The sequence below is a fragment of the Salvelinus sp. IW2-2015 genome, linkage group LG37 (genome assembly GCF_002910315.2).
Source record: "Salvelinus sp. IW2-2015 linkage group LG37, ASM291031v2, whole genome shotgun sequence".
NCBI lineage: Eukaryota > Metazoa > Chordata > Actinopteri > Salmoniformes > Salmonidae > Salvelinus > Salvelinus sp. IW2-2015.
This window is the reverse complement of record NC_036876.1, coordinates 10,089,429-10,104,217: the sequence shown is the minus strand read 5'-3', so window position 1 is coordinate 10,104,217 and position 14,789 is coordinate 10,089,429. Positions and strand designations below refer to the sequence as shown.

General features: G+C 43.3%; 2 protein-coding genes across 6 annotated transcripts in view; one reads left to right on the top strand and one right to left on the bottom strand.

Moving 5' to 3' along the window:
* focad (focadhesin) overlaps positions 1-12,275 on the top strand; it is an 85,811-nt gene extending 73,536 nt beyond the window's left edge. For all 3 annotated transcript variants that reach the window (XM_023982429.2, XM_023982430.2, XM_023982428.2), the window contains exons 31-43: positions 54-176; positions 332-409; positions 1,158-1,229; positions 1,359-1,461; positions 6,027-6,236; positions 6,430-6,545; positions 6,772-7,032; positions 7,191-7,280; positions 7,425-7,602; positions 7,936-8,033; positions 10,606-10,857; positions 11,045-11,120; positions 11,319-12,275. In XM_023982429.2, the coding sequence (XP_023838197.1) occupies positions 54-176; positions 332-409; positions 1,158-1,229; positions 1,359-1,461; positions 6,027-6,236; positions 6,430-6,545; positions 6,772-7,032; positions 7,191-7,280; positions 7,425-7,602; positions 7,936-8,033; positions 10,606-10,857; positions 11,045-11,120; positions 11,319-11,392 (1,731 nt within the window). In that variant the 3' untranslated portion in view covers positions 11,393-12,275. The remainder of the gene's footprint in view (positions 1-53; positions 177-331; positions 410-1,157; positions 1,230-1,358; positions 1,462-6,026; positions 6,237-6,429; positions 6,546-6,771; positions 7,033-7,190; positions 7,281-7,424; positions 7,603-7,935; positions 8,034-10,605; positions 10,858-11,044; positions 11,121-11,318) is intronic.
* An 81-nt stretch (positions 12,276-12,356) lies between these two features.
* Positions 12,357-14,789, bottom strand: part of hacd4 (3-hydroxyacyl-CoA dehydratase 4) — a 10,047-nt gene continuing 7,614 nt past the window's right edge. For all 3 annotated transcript variants that reach the window (XM_023982460.2, XM_023982461.2, XM_023982457.2), the window contains one exon: positions 12,357-12,627. In XM_023982460.2, coding sequence (XP_023838228.1) covers positions 12,545-12,627 — 83 coding nt within the window. In that variant the 3' untranslated portion in view covers positions 12,357-12,544. The remainder of the gene's footprint in view (positions 12,628-14,789) is intronic.

Genomic DNA, 14,789 nt, shown 5'->3' with positions numbered 1-14,789 from the left:
ACATACCCTAGAGAAGTTAATCTACAACTATACGTCTTTCCTGTGTTGTCCAGACTCCAGGTTTCTCATTGGCTCTTGGCCTAGTTGTTCATGGTCTGTCGTCCTTCGGCCACGGCAAGGCAGAGGACATCCAACCCCGCCTTCTGGATGCCTGGATCAAGATCCTACTGGCTGAGGTACTGGAGCGACAACCAGGGCAGAGCAAACRTTTACCTATGTTCCAAACAAGCTATTTTAAACAATGGGCCTGGCATCGCAAGTGATTCATGCCAATGAACAGTGTGAGTCCGGCTGTAATTAATTGAGTGGGCTCTCCTCCCCTGTGTTGCAGGGCTGTCCCACCATGCAGAGGCTGGCTGCTGTCAACGGCCTGGTGGCTCTGGTGGGATCAGAGACTGGCATCCTTCAGGTGAGTCTTCCTACATTTGGGATGGGGTTAGTGGAATCGAACTTAAAAGTGAGGTGCTGTACTGTACAAATACAAAAGGTAATCCTCCCAAATGAAMAGTTCAAAAACTTCCCCCTAGATAGAGCCAAACAGCTATTTATGGCTTTACATGTGCAATGGTAGAGTGTGTTCTAAGTGAATATAAGCAAAGAGTATGGAAATACTGACAAGATGTCTCTCCGGCCCTAACAATGGGAGTCGTYGTCCACAAAGCAGCACGGCAGGCTGTCTAGCCCCCACCTATCCTTTCTTTGGATTGGTGGATACATCTCATTATTGTAATCCTTTTTTGAATATTCAATGAAAGTTGTTGAAGTCAACTGCCTGTATTCAATGGAGAGAGATGCTATGCTACTAACCTCATGTCATGAATATGCATGGCCATCTCGAAACAACTCCGATATAAAGTATTTTTTCTCAAAGTTGCCAGGATGTCACGTGTCCTACTTATATCAGTACACTTGTAACAACTTAAGCATTACAAGACTTATATTAGATCCAGTAAACCTCACTTAGCAAATAAGCCATACATTTTTGGGGGACCAAATTCGACACACTCTCATTGACCTCCATACAAAAACTCCTTGCTTGGCGAAAAAACGTCACCTGCTGGTGGGAGACTGATTTTACGCCCAGTTGGTCCTCTCTCTTTCTCTTMCTCTTCCTCTCTGTTATAAGTGACAATGTGTGTCCGTTCTCTCCCTTCTAGCTGAAGAATGAATCTGAGCAGTCCTCCCAGCAGCAGAGCAGAATGAACGAGGTCATACGGGCCATCACACAGGTAAGAACGTTGATTGATTGATGACGTTTACTRTCCTTCAAGAGGATGTTGTTTTAACAGCTCACAAGGGACATGCATAAAGCAAGAAACAAGCAACAAACTAACACTGGTCCTGTCTTTCACCTGTAGATCATCACATTCTCAGGGGCCATCGGGCTGCAGTCTAACAGTGCCTGTCTGGTGGGGCACCTCCACCTGGCCCACATGTCCACCAGCCACAGCCGCACAGCAGGTAAGGACCACACAACAACATGCCTCAGACCTAACATACCTAGAGATTTGTGGCTTCATAGAGATCCTATAATTCAGTGGTTCTATACCAGTGGTCACCAACCTTTTCTGAGTCAAAATGCATGCCGAGATCTACCGCTCTSAYTTTTTATTAACRTGACTTAAAAAATGTAAGCCTATGCAACATTARCCAATTAAAAACAGTACTGTAGAAATKAGGTTTGTGCAGTAAGCTATAGGCCCAATACATTATCACCGCATACTGGCTTTGCTTGAATTGACCTGCCAATGCATTGTTGTTCGGGACATTTAAATAAAWWAAAWAWTKAAAMAWTTGAGGTAGGCTATATGATCACACCGGTAATAGAGCCRTTGGTGTAGTACTTGTGAGGCACAGCTGAGTGAGCATACATTTAAATAATGATATTTTTAWTTTACTGGGCTGGTGCCTGCATCTGATGGTCAGTCTCAGCAAAGGGAGAGAGCAGCAGACTGAAGGTCCGTCTCTCAATATCCCTCCGCTCTCCCTTTCCTCCACTGACACTGACCAAAAAGGGACACCATCTTCCAGCTGATGGCGAAACTCGAGTCACACCGCATTATTTCTGCYTCATGCACAAATTCATGTTGTTACACCTATAAACAGAGAAAGTGAAAYATTCCTTGATATTAAAAAAGACCCAAGTCACTAATAATAACAACGCAAGCCTATACAGTCGTGGCAAAAAAAATTGAGAATGACATGAATATACATTTTCACAAAGTCTGCTGCCTCAGTTTGTATAATGGCAATTTGCATATACTCCCAAATGTTATGAAGAGTGATCAGATGAATTGCAATTAATTGAAAAGTACCTCTTTGCCATGCAAATGAACTGAATCCCCAAAAAACATTTCGACTAAATTTCAGCCCTGCCACAAAAGAACCAGCTGACATCATGTCAGTGATTCTCTCGTTAACACAGGTGTGAGTGTTGACGAGGACAAGGCTGGAGATCACTCTGTCATGCTGATTGAGTTYGAATAACAGACTGGAAGCTTCAAAAGGAGGGTGGTGCTTGGAATCATTGTTCTTCCTCTGTCAACCATGGTTACCTGCAAGGAAACACGTGCCGTCATCATTGCTTTGCACAAAAAGGGCTTCACAGGCAAGGATATTGCTGCCAGTAAGATTGCACCTAAATCAACCATTTATCGGATTATCAAGAACTTCAAGGAGAGCGGTTCAATTGTTGTAAAGAAGGCTTCAGGGCGCCCAAGAAAGTCCAGCAAGCGCCAGGACCGTCTCCTAAAGTTGATTCAGCTGCGGAATCGGGGCACCACCAGTACAGAGCTTGCTCAGGAATGGCAGCAGGCAGGTGTGAGTGCATCTGCACGCACAGTGAGGCGAAGACTTTTGGAAGATGGCCTGGTGTCAAGAAGGGCAGCAAAGAAGCCACTTCTCTCCAGGAAAAACATCAGGGACAGACTGATATTCTGCAAAAGGTACAGGGATTGGACTGCTGAGGACTGGGGTAAAGTCATTTTCTCTGATGAATCCCCTTTCCGATTGTTTGGGGCATCCAGAAAAAAGCTTGTCCGGAGAAGACAAGTTGAGCGCTACCATCAGTCCTGTGTCATGCCAACAGTAAAGCATCCTGAGACCATTCATGTGTGGGGTTGCTTCTCAGCCAAGGGAGTGGGCTCACTCACAATTTTGCCTAAGAACACAGCCATGAATAAAGAATGGTACCAACATCCTCCGAGAGCAACTTTTCCCAACCATCCAGGAACAGTTTGGTGACGAACAATGTATTTTCCAGCATGATGGAGCACCTTGCCGTAAGGCAAAAGTGATAACTAAGTGGCTCGGGGACAAAACATTGATATTTTGGGTCCATGGCCAGGAAACTCCCCAGACCTTAATCTCATTGAGAACTTGTGGTCAATCCTCAAGAGGCGGGTGGACAAACAAAACCCCACAAATTCTGACAAACTCCAAGCATTGATTATGCAAGAATGGGCTGCCATCAGTCAGGATGTGGCCCAGAAGTTAATTGACAGCATGCCAGGGCGGATTGCAGAGGTCTTGAAAAAGAAGGGTCAACACTGCAAATATTGACTCTGCATCAACTTCATGTAATTGTCAATAAAAGCCTTTGACACTTATGAAATGCTTGTAATTATACTTCAGTATTCCATAGTAACATCTGACAAAAATATCTAAAGACACTGAAGCAGCAAACTCTGTGGAAATTAATATTTGTATCATTCTCAAAAACTTTTGGCCATGGCTGTAGATACACTTTCCTTCTCATTCATTACTKCTGCACTGCTTGTTTTAGCGCTGAGTGATAATAGGAAGAACAGGAATTTTATGGATTATAAAAGTGTTGAATACAAAGTGTTGACAGTGCTGAGTAAGAACACTCATAAAAACAGCAGCTCTTTGCTTTATTCGTTGACAGTCTCTCTAGTCATGGTTTTAAACGTTTTGAAATCTCACAGTATCAATTTTGGCGTAGCTTTCTGTTATGTCTGCTACATTATTGCAGACTCGGTCATCTGAGCAATCTGATTGGCCAGCGGGAACATAGTGCACTTGATTTCCTCTCCAGGCCCACTGGGAAGGCAGAGTTTGTACCTTCAGACACATGAAATGGCAACAGTTTGCCTACCCGGCGCGCAGGGCAGCTGAAATGGCTGCACCTACCACCAACAGCCCGAGACTAATACATTTTTAAAAAAATAAATAAAAAAATAGGAACACAAGGCTTTATCGTTGGGTTTTTTACAGAAATATTTGCCGATCGACTAGAACTGCCTTGGAGATTGACAAGTCGATCGCGAACGACCGGTTGGTGACCACTGTTCTATACAGTTGTGGCCAAAAATATTGGCAACCTTGCACTTTTTTCAAATAATGCAMAATTTCTGCTGAAATWAAAAAATATTTTGGTATCCACATATGCATGTCTTTGGTATACAGTTGAACAAATCTGTATGTTAGCTTAAGTAGTTAGAAATAATTAGATTTCAAGCAGGTGATTTTCCTYTACTTTGGAATTGAACTCACCTGTGGTGAGTTGCAGGTGCCTGCAATATAAAAATCACTCATTYAACCAGTTTGAATAGAGAAAAGGACTCATTCTCCTGTTATGTGTCACTGTGTGTACCGYAATGAGCATGGAGAAAAGAACGAAAACCAGAGAATTAGCTGAGGAGGTCAGACACAAGATTGTAGCCAAGCGTTGACAATCTCAAGGCTACAAGTACATCACCAGAGACCTTGATGTTCCTGTTTCCACCGTACGTAATGTTATCATGAAGTTTAAGGCCCATGCCACTRTAGCCARCCTCACTGGACGTGGCCGCAAGAGAACTTGATGGAAGATTGCAGCGAAGGATTGTTTGAATGGTGGAGAATGCACCTCGATCAACTGCCACACAGACTCAAGCGKACCATCAGACACAAAGGTATGACAGTTTCAACTCACACCATCCGTCGCCAACTCAATGAAAGGGGGTTATATGGTAAGAGACCCAGGAGGAACCCACTGCTGCGAGAGAGACATAAGAAAGCCAGACTGCAATTTGCCAAAACATACCTGAACATGCCAAGATCCTTCTGGGAGAATGTCCTCTGGACAGATGAGACCAAATTAGAGTTTTTTTGGCCAAGCACACCATCTCTCTGTTTACAGAAAACAAAATGGAAGTTTTCAAYGAAAAGTACACCTTCCCTACAGTCAAACATGGAGGAGGTTCAGTGATGTTTTGGGGTTGCTTTGCTGCCTCTGACACTGGGTGCCTTGAACTTGTGCATGGCATCATGAAATCAGGAGAATACCAAGGCATTTTGGAGCACAATGTCRGACCCAGTGTCAGAAAGCTGGGTCTCCGTCGAAGCTCATGGGTTTTCCAGCAGGACAATGACCCCAAACACACTTCAAAAATCACCCAGGAATGGTTCAAGACAAAACTCTGGACTGTTCTGAAGTAGCCAGCAATGAGTCAAGATCCTAAATCCCATTGAAAACTTGCGGAGAGATCTGAAAACAGTATTTGGGAGAAGGCACCCTTCAAATCTGGGAGAACTGAAGCAGTTCTCAGAAGAGGAGTGGGCCAAACTGCCAGTACAAAGGTGCAGGAAGCTCATTGATGGCTATAGGAAGYGCTTGATTGCAGTAATTGTGACTAAAGGCTGTGCTACCAAATATTAAGTCGAGGGTATCAATAATGCCATTTGTTTATTTTCTGATTTAAATGGATATATTAAGTTCTGAATGAAAAACAAACRTTCTGTAATATTAACAATGAAATAAATTGTGGAGACCAAACGCTTTGGTCAATTTCAACTTATTTTTTGTGAAAATTGTGAGTTACTTGAAAAAAGTGCAAGGGTGCCAATATTTTTGGCCACGACTGTATGTACTTCTAYGCATGACTCAGTATTTTCTTTTAAATACTTTAGCTAGACTTAGCTTGCCCTGTGTAACACAACTAATGGAGTCGTGCTAAACGTGTAAATCCTGCCCCTTCCAATGCATGGAAAAAAGCTTAGTCAAGCGCCTCTCTCTCTCTCAGTGCCCCAGGACTTCAGTTACCTCCCAGAGAAGAGTGTGATCAGGTCTGTTGTGGACTTCCTCACCGAGGCAGGAAAGAAAGGTCCAGAGTTTTCCCACCCTAGCCTGGTGAAGACAGCCCTGGGCCCCCTGGCCACAGTGGGAGGGAGTTACCAGTACCCCCCTGTCAACTGGAGCGCCATCCTGTCCCCTCTCATGAGGCTCAACTTTGGTACTGTGATACCCTCGCCACCTATCTGTTCCACATAGTAATACAGTCCACAAACACACAGATAAATGATATGGCCTCCTTGTAAAAGAGATGTACATCTCAGTAGGAAAGGATAAATATGAAAATATGTACACACACACAGTGAAAGCCTAGCAATCATGTATTAGCAAAATACATGTTATTTTCCCAACAGGTGAGGTGGTCCAACACCAATGTATAGAGCTGGCATCCAACCAAGCCCAGTCTTCCCAGAGTGCATCTCTCTTCCTGGGGGTGTGGCTGAGCCCTCCCCTGGTCCACAGTCTTAGTGTGAGTCCTCCATAACCCAGTTTGTAATGCTCTATGAATATGCCATTCAGGGATTTTCAATTCTGAATGTCAGTGGATGGTCAAAGTACTATGGGTTTCATTTTCTCCCTGGAAGTTAATTGGTCAATTGGCCAGACATTACAGCTTGTAATAAACCCTCCCTGGGAACGAAGTGAAGAGTGTGAGCCCTCCATTYATTCTTCCTCCACGGTTGTCTTCCCCCTAGATGCGGACGCGAGGTCACCTCTACGACCATCTCTCTGTATGGATGAAGCACGTGTCGGAGGACAAGCTTCAGGTTTACGTGGAGACCCTGGGTCTGCAGCAGTTCCAGCAGGAYGTCCGGCCCCAGCGCCTGGCCATCTGTTTGTCCCTCCTCCGAGGCCTGGCACAGGCCATGGCCCTCCCCAACCCGCCCAACACCGTSTGGGCCGTCCTGTGTACTACTATAGAGAAGATCTTCAACGTACTCCCCAACCACATACAGGCAGGGAAATCTTTCTTTGTTTTAGACAAGTACACCTGTCCGTTTTTCTTCTTAGTCAATCACACGACAAGAAATGGCTGTGTGTGCAAGACTAGTGATCACTAAGCATTATTGAATATCGACCATGCACTGAGATGTATGTCCATGGTTTATTGTAGGACCAAGAGGTGCACCTGTACGTGGGAGTCTCCAAATGTCTGTCCGAGTTGGCTGACACAGAGATCGACCGCATCGCCCAAGTCACAGAGGTACTGATTGTCGCCTCACCCCATGCGTCATTAAAATCAACATTCCCCAAAACCAATGTTGTCTTCCTGCTGCGTTTCTATTTTGTCCGATATCGATCACATCCCTTCTTTGAGTGATGTGTTGCTCTCTTGCCTCCTCTACAGGCACAGATGGAGAAGACCAGCTTCATCCTGGCTCACCTCACCTCCCAGGGCCGAGTGCCACTCCTGGGCCTCAACGATGTCATCGCTGCCGTGCTCCGGGGTTGGTCCAGCCACAAGGTGGGCTGGCTCCTCCTGCAGACTTTCTACCAATGCCGTCTGGCCGCCAGCCCCAACACAGGTCAGCCCAGCAACCAATCAGCTTTCAGGGCTGGCGGATTTCAACGTTGTGCTTGAACTGATCTGACCTATAGAAGTGCCAAGGGGGGTCAGGGGTATTTGCAAAGTTTTTGTAATATACTGCATTGATCATTTATTGGTCATTGAAGTACTCCTAAAGTATTTTTGTTCTAGCTGCAAAAGCACACGTGATTTGAAATACTTTGCGAATCCATTATCTTTATTAGTTGGATCACGTGTGCTTGTGCAGGTTTAGAATAACAACATGTAACGTTGAGGGTACTGGAGGACCAGAGTTTGGGAAACCCTGGTTTATAACAAGTACACTTTCTAGGTGTGTCCAAACGAATGGAGTGGCTTTTGGAGCTGATGGGACTCATAAGAAATGTTGCTTACGGAGTGACCACTGTCAAGTGTGGAGACACCAAGCAGGTCAGTACAGTATTTTAACACTATTCTCAGAAACACATACACAGGTGCTGTGTTATTTCTGTGTGTGTGTGCATGTGTGTGAATTGATACATGGGATAGCTGGTATGTTTAGAGTGCAGGTGAGATATTGGTACAGTGAGCTCAAAGTATTGGGACAGTAACTTTCTCACTCATCATTATTCACGGTTCATTTAGGATTATCCACAATTCATTTAGGATTATCCACAATTCATTCAGGATTATCCGTAATCATGGTAGCATTCACGTTAATGTAGAAGTGTTTAGAAATATATTCTATTCTTATTTACAATAAAAGTAACTCCAAAAAGACACAATACACTATTTACCATTTATTTCGATTGGGCATAAATAATCTGAAACACAACCAAAACAAACAGCAAATTAATCCAACAAATTTGTAGTCACAAGCTTGATGTAGTCATTGCGTGCTATGAATATGGGACCAAACACTTCATGTTTGACTACTTTAATACATATGCGGTGCATTCGGAAAGTATTCAGACCCCTTCCCCTTTTCTACATTTTGTTACGTTACAGCCTTATTCTAAAATGGATTACATTTTTTWAAATCCTCATCTACACACTATCCCATAATGACAATGAGAAAACAGGTTTTTAGATATTTTGGCAAATGTATTAAAAATATAAAACTGATATCTTATTTACATAAATATTCAGAACCTTTGCTATGAGACTTGAAATTGAGCTCAGGTGCATCCTGTTTCCATTGATCATCCTTGATGTGTCTACAACTTTATTGGAGTCCACCTGTGGTAAATTCAATTGATTGGACATGATTTGGAAAGGCACACACCTGTCTATATAAGGTTGTTGACAGTTGACAGTGCATGTCAGAGCAAAAACCAAGCCATGAGGTTGAAGGAATTGTCCGTAGAGCTCCGAGACAGGATTGTGTCGAGGCACAGATCTGGTGAAGGGTACCAAAAAATGTATGCAGTATTGAAGGTCCCCAAGAACACAGTGGCCTCCATCATTCTTAATTGGAAGATGTTTGGAACCACCAACRCTCTTCCTAGAGCTGGCCGACCAGCCAAAATAAGCAATCGGGGGAGAAGGGCCTTGGTCAGGGAGGTGACCAAGAACTTGATGGTCAATATGACAGAGCTCTAGAGTTCCTCTGTGGAGATGGGAGAACCTTGCCGAAGGACAACTATCTCTGCAGCACTCCACCAATCAGGCCTTTATGGTAGAATGGCCAGATGGAAGCCACTCCTCAGTGGAGTTTGCCAAAAGGCACCTAAAGGACTCTCAGACCATGAGAAACAAGATTCTCTGGTCTGATGAAACCAAGATTGAACTCTTTGGCCTGAATGCCAAGCGTCACGTCTGGAGGAAACCTGGCACCAATCCCCTACGGTGAAACATGGTAGTGGCAGCATCATGCTGTGGGGATGTTTTTCAGCAGCAGGGACTGGGAAACTAGTCAGGATCAAGGGAAAGATGAAAGGAGCAAATTACAGAGAGATTCTTGATGAAAACCTGCTCCAGGGTGCTCAGGACCTCATACTGGTGCGAAGGTTCACCTTCCAACAGGACAACGACCTTAAGCACACAGCCAAGACAACGCAGGAGTGGCTTCGGGACAAGTCTCCAAATGTCCTTGAGTGGCCATGACAGAGCCCGGACTTGAACCCGATTTAATATCTCTGGAGAGCCTTGAAAATAGCTGTGCAGCAATGCTCCCCATCAAACCTGACAGAGCTTGAGAGAATCCGCATAGAAGAATGGGAGAAACTCCCCAAATACAGGTGTGCCAAGCTTGTAGAGTCATACCCAAGAAGACTCAAGGCTGTAATCACTGCCAAAGGTGCTTCAACAAAGTACTGACCAAAGGGTCTGAATACTTGTGTAAATGTGATATTTCAGTCTTTTATTTTCAATACATTTTCTAACATTTCTAAAAASCAGTTTTTGCTTTGTCATTATGGGGTATTGTGTGTAAAACAATTTAATAAATTTTAGAATAAGGCTGTAAAGTAACAATGTGGGAAAAGTTAAGGGGTCTGAATACTTTCTGAATGCACTGTATATACTTTTGGTCCCCTAAAATGGGGRSWCTGTGTACAAAAAGTGCTGTAATTTCTAAATGGTTCACCTGATATGGATGTAAATACCCTCAAATTAAAGCTGACAGTCTGCATGTTAACCTCATTGTCATTGTATATTTTCAAATCCAAAGTGCTGGAGTAGATTGACACATGTTTTGTTGTTTTGGCTCTGTCCCAATACTTTTGGAGCTCACTGTATGTGCTGTAGTGGTCTGTAGTGGGTGGGTCTGTAGTGGGTGGGTTCTGGTTGAATGGCTATCATTCAGGAATTACTTTGGAATGTCGACCCTCGTGAAGTTGTAGCTGTGGTATTTCAAGGAATGGTATGATTTCTGACTTCTATTTGTTAGCATTGGTATGCTTTTATAGTCGTTTAATTGCCAAGTGCACAGTGTGTAGTCTTTTAATCAGGTAGTCTATTTGTGTGTTGCATATACTTGGGCTGAATAACCTGKACTCCATTACCCTATCATCCTGTGCAGGCCACAGACTTCCTGCTCCAGGTATTCGCTGCGGCGGTGATCTCCTGGGGCGACCACACCATGCCCCTCCTTCTGGGCGTTAGGACCCAGTGGTTTCCATGGCAGCAGGGGTCAGAGCCGCCCGGTCTACCTCACGCTCTCTACGGTGACGCCGTGCTGGCCGAGCAGTCAGTCTCGCTATGCCTGTTGGGATTGCCCCACAGCCTGAGGCAGCTATTGGCTAAAGAGCCCTGGAGGGAACAGTCACAGAAGGTAGGTCCCCAACCTCCACACATTGATCATTTTGTTTGTGTGATGACAAAATGAGGTTTACTATGTGGAAACAGATCACAAAAAGACACTACTACGCACGGCTCTAAACAACATAAGAGATGAATAATGTCAGTGAATTGGTAGCAGACGGTTACCAATAAGAAAACTATTTTTGTGTGGTTCTTAGTTCATAGATTGGCTTTTCAGCATCACTGAAGGTCCGGAAACTGGTCTGTCAGAGACTTCCATCAACACTGCCAAAGGTGAGACACAGCGCCACAAAGCTCAATGTCCAATTCATAATATGGTCATTTAGCAGACACTTTTATATGGAAAAATAGGAAGTACATGCAGTATTTCAAGGGAAAAGGGCTTTTTGATTTTGACCACTGACCATTCTCGACTTCTTTAAGTACTGGTTTCTCACACCCCACCGATATTTCTCTCCCCTTTCTGTACAGCTGCCTTGCTGGCTCTGAAGTCCTCCACAGATTTCAAGAAAAAAGCGGTGTGGACGCGAGCGTACGGTTGGTGACCTGGGCCAACTTCCTGCTTTCCTCTGGGCTCACAGGAAGTGACATCACAGCCATTCGGCCCAGCCTGACCTTCTTCAGCTTTGACGCTTTAAACACTCACTGCCTTGGTCTGCTTGTAGCAGTGTATTGTGGGCGGTATCCCAGGGTAGCAGCCGCAGAGGTGACTTGGGGGTTAGGGATGGAATTTGAGAGGGAGGAGAAGAAGAATTCCCCCACTCCGAGGTGTCCTGCTTAAAGCTAGAATCCTTGATTGTTTTGGTAAAAAGCTGAGGGATGGGCCTGAAGAAATGTAACCACTCTCAAATTCATAGACCGAGCTATGGATGCAAGGACTGACCATCCATTATATCAACATTATAGTTTGAACTATGTTTTGAGGCTATACAGTGTTTGGTTACTTTATTTTTTACATTGGAGTAAAACAAGCTTATATTTTGGGTTCTGATGAAGTACAACAATTGAACAAAACTCATGAGGCAAGTTATAGTCTTCAAGAATCAATGGGTATATATAAAATATGGATGTAGCRACTAAGGAATCTAGCACTGTGGAAAGGCCTTGTGGAGAGTCTAGACACCCCAGTGCCTGCCCTGGCTTTAAGGTGGGCTTTCCACTGTGGGATGGTTTGGCCATGAAACAATCTATTTTCCCCAGGACATGTATGTATGTATGTATGTATGTATGTATGTATGTATGTATGTATGTATGTATGTATGTATGTATGTACGTACGTACGTACGTACATATATATGTGTGTGTATGGAAGCTTATCATTCCTGCCACTTGTACTGTGCAATTGTTTGCTTTACTAACATTATTGAGAAAAAGACTTGTTGTGCAACCATGAGTTCCTCATTAAAACACTTGAGATGTTAACACAAACTGATTTTCTGATGTTTTGTTCATTTTAGACGAAGTAGTGCTTAGATTGGACATCAAGCCTTGGAAGAAAAGACCAGCAAGTTTCTCAACTGAACACGTTTATAAACATTTTGCTTAGCCAACTATTACGAAAGTGTGACCTCGTCAAAGCGATGTTGTGCAAAGAGGGCTTCTTAGGAAGATGTTCTCATTTGCTGTTGGGTAATAATGTCTATCATGTCTTCTTAAGTGACTCCCGAAGTGATATATCCTACAATAAGAAATCCACCTCATTTCCTTTTAATCTTCTTATTCCACTTGTCAAGACGCAGTTCCCTCGCACTCAGCGAATGCCACACTGTTACACAAGCCCCTAGAAAGACAAAAGGTTGTCACAGTTAGCAGGTTTGTTCATGGGCAGGGCAAGTAGTTGAATATCAAATATTCAGTACAGGAGCTAGAGTGCTGTGATAAAGTATTTGCTTACTTTCTGATGTTCTCTATTTTTTTGTGTGTGTGTATTTTCTGACACTGAATGTTATCAGATCTTCAACCAAATCCTAATATTAGATAAAGGGAACCTGAGTGAACAAATGACTCAAAATGTTGATGCTTATTTCGTTTATTTAATTAACAAGGTTATGCAACACCCAATTCCCCTGTGTGAAAAAGTAATTCCCTTACACTCTAACTGTTTGTGCCACCTTTAGCTGCAATGTCTGCAACCAAACACTTCCTGTAGTTGTTGATCAGTCTCTCACATCCCTGTTGAGGAATTTTGGCCCACACTTCCATGCAGAACTGCTTTAACTCAATGATATTTGTGGGTTTTCGACCATTTTTTTTATTTATTTTTTTATTTCACCTTTATTTAACCAGGTAGGCTAGTTGAGAACAAGTTCTCATTTGCAACTGCGACCTGGCCAAGATAAAGCATAGCAGTGTGAACAGACAACACAGAGTTACACATGGCGTAAACAATAAACAAGTCAATAACATGGTAGAAAAAAAAAAGATAATCTATATACAATGTGTGCAAAAGGCATGAGGTAGGCAATAAATCGAATAATTACAATTTAGCAGATTAACACTGGAGTGATAAATCATCAGATGATCATGTGCAAGAAGAGATACTGGTGTGCAAAAGAGCAGAAAAGTAAATAAATAAAAGCAGTATGGGGGGTGAGGTAGGTAAATTGGGTGGGTAGTTTACAGATGGACTATGTACAGCTGCAGCGATCGGTTAGCTGCTCGGATAGCAGATTTTTAAAGTTGTTGAGGGAGATAAAAGTCTCCAACTTCAGAGATTTTTGCAATTCGTTCCATGAACTGCTAGTTTCAGGTCCTGCCACAACATCTCAATTGGGTTTAGGTATGGTCTTTGACTAGGCAAGTGGTTCCCAAACTAGGGGTCGCAACCCCATGTGGGGTCACCTGATATGAAAATGGGGTAACGGGAGAATTTCCAAAATCCTGAGAAAAAATATATACTTACAAAGATTATTTTATTTTTTATCTCAAAATCATTGTAATGTGTTTAATCTTAAAAATGTAAATGAAAATTATTCAAATCTAAAAGAACCCAGAGCGACCTTAAATAGTGGGAAAAGGCAGTACTTGACCATTGCACATAAGTCATTCCCACGGTGAATAGCTAGGCAATTGATTTGGTGGAAACAATGTGTGGAGAGGCAGAGGCACAGAAACTTGCTTCATACCATTGTTATATGAAGCATTTATGATATTGCTAGCAATCAAGAGAGAACTGAAGCTGGACTCAAAACTCCCCAGCTTATGCTCTCCAAATGGACGTTAGCTGTGAGGGCTGAGATGCCCATGTATTGACTTTTGTTCGCTATACATGTCGGCAGATGCGATGATGATGCGTCTCATGATTCCCGAGCATGAAAGGGTACATGGGATATTTAGTTTGCTACGTGCCTCTATTGATAAAAAAAAAACAGATTCCATGGGTTCGAATGGTGGGCTTTTGCACAGATTGGGCTCCATCTATAGCGGGACGGTGGGCAGACCTCTGCACTCTAGTTATGAATGTGTCTCACTCTGCCATATGGACGCATTGTATGGTACACCAAGAGCAACTGCCGGAAAAAGACCTGAGAACAGAACTCGGAGGTGTACTGCAGCAGGTAACTTCGATTGTAAACTACATCAAACCACAATCCACTGCGCGCACGGCAGTTCGCAACACTGTGGCGATATGGGATCCGAGCATAACAATGATCTATTTCATACCAATGCTTGGCGGTTATCGAGGGGGAGTGCCGAGAGAGATTTAACCTTACGCACAGTCAAATGAGCAAGGACACATAGAAGACTCCAAGTGTTGGGAAGTGAGCGGTACATACACTCCGAATGTGATCCGCGGGAAGGGGCATGGTTCGCTTTTGAAAAGATACCATTTATATTTTACATTACCACCAGAAAGTCGACTAAGTCTTTGTTTTTTTTTTTTTTTTTCACATCCATTGTGAATGAACAACGTTACACTCTCAAATCGTACAATTTTCCAAA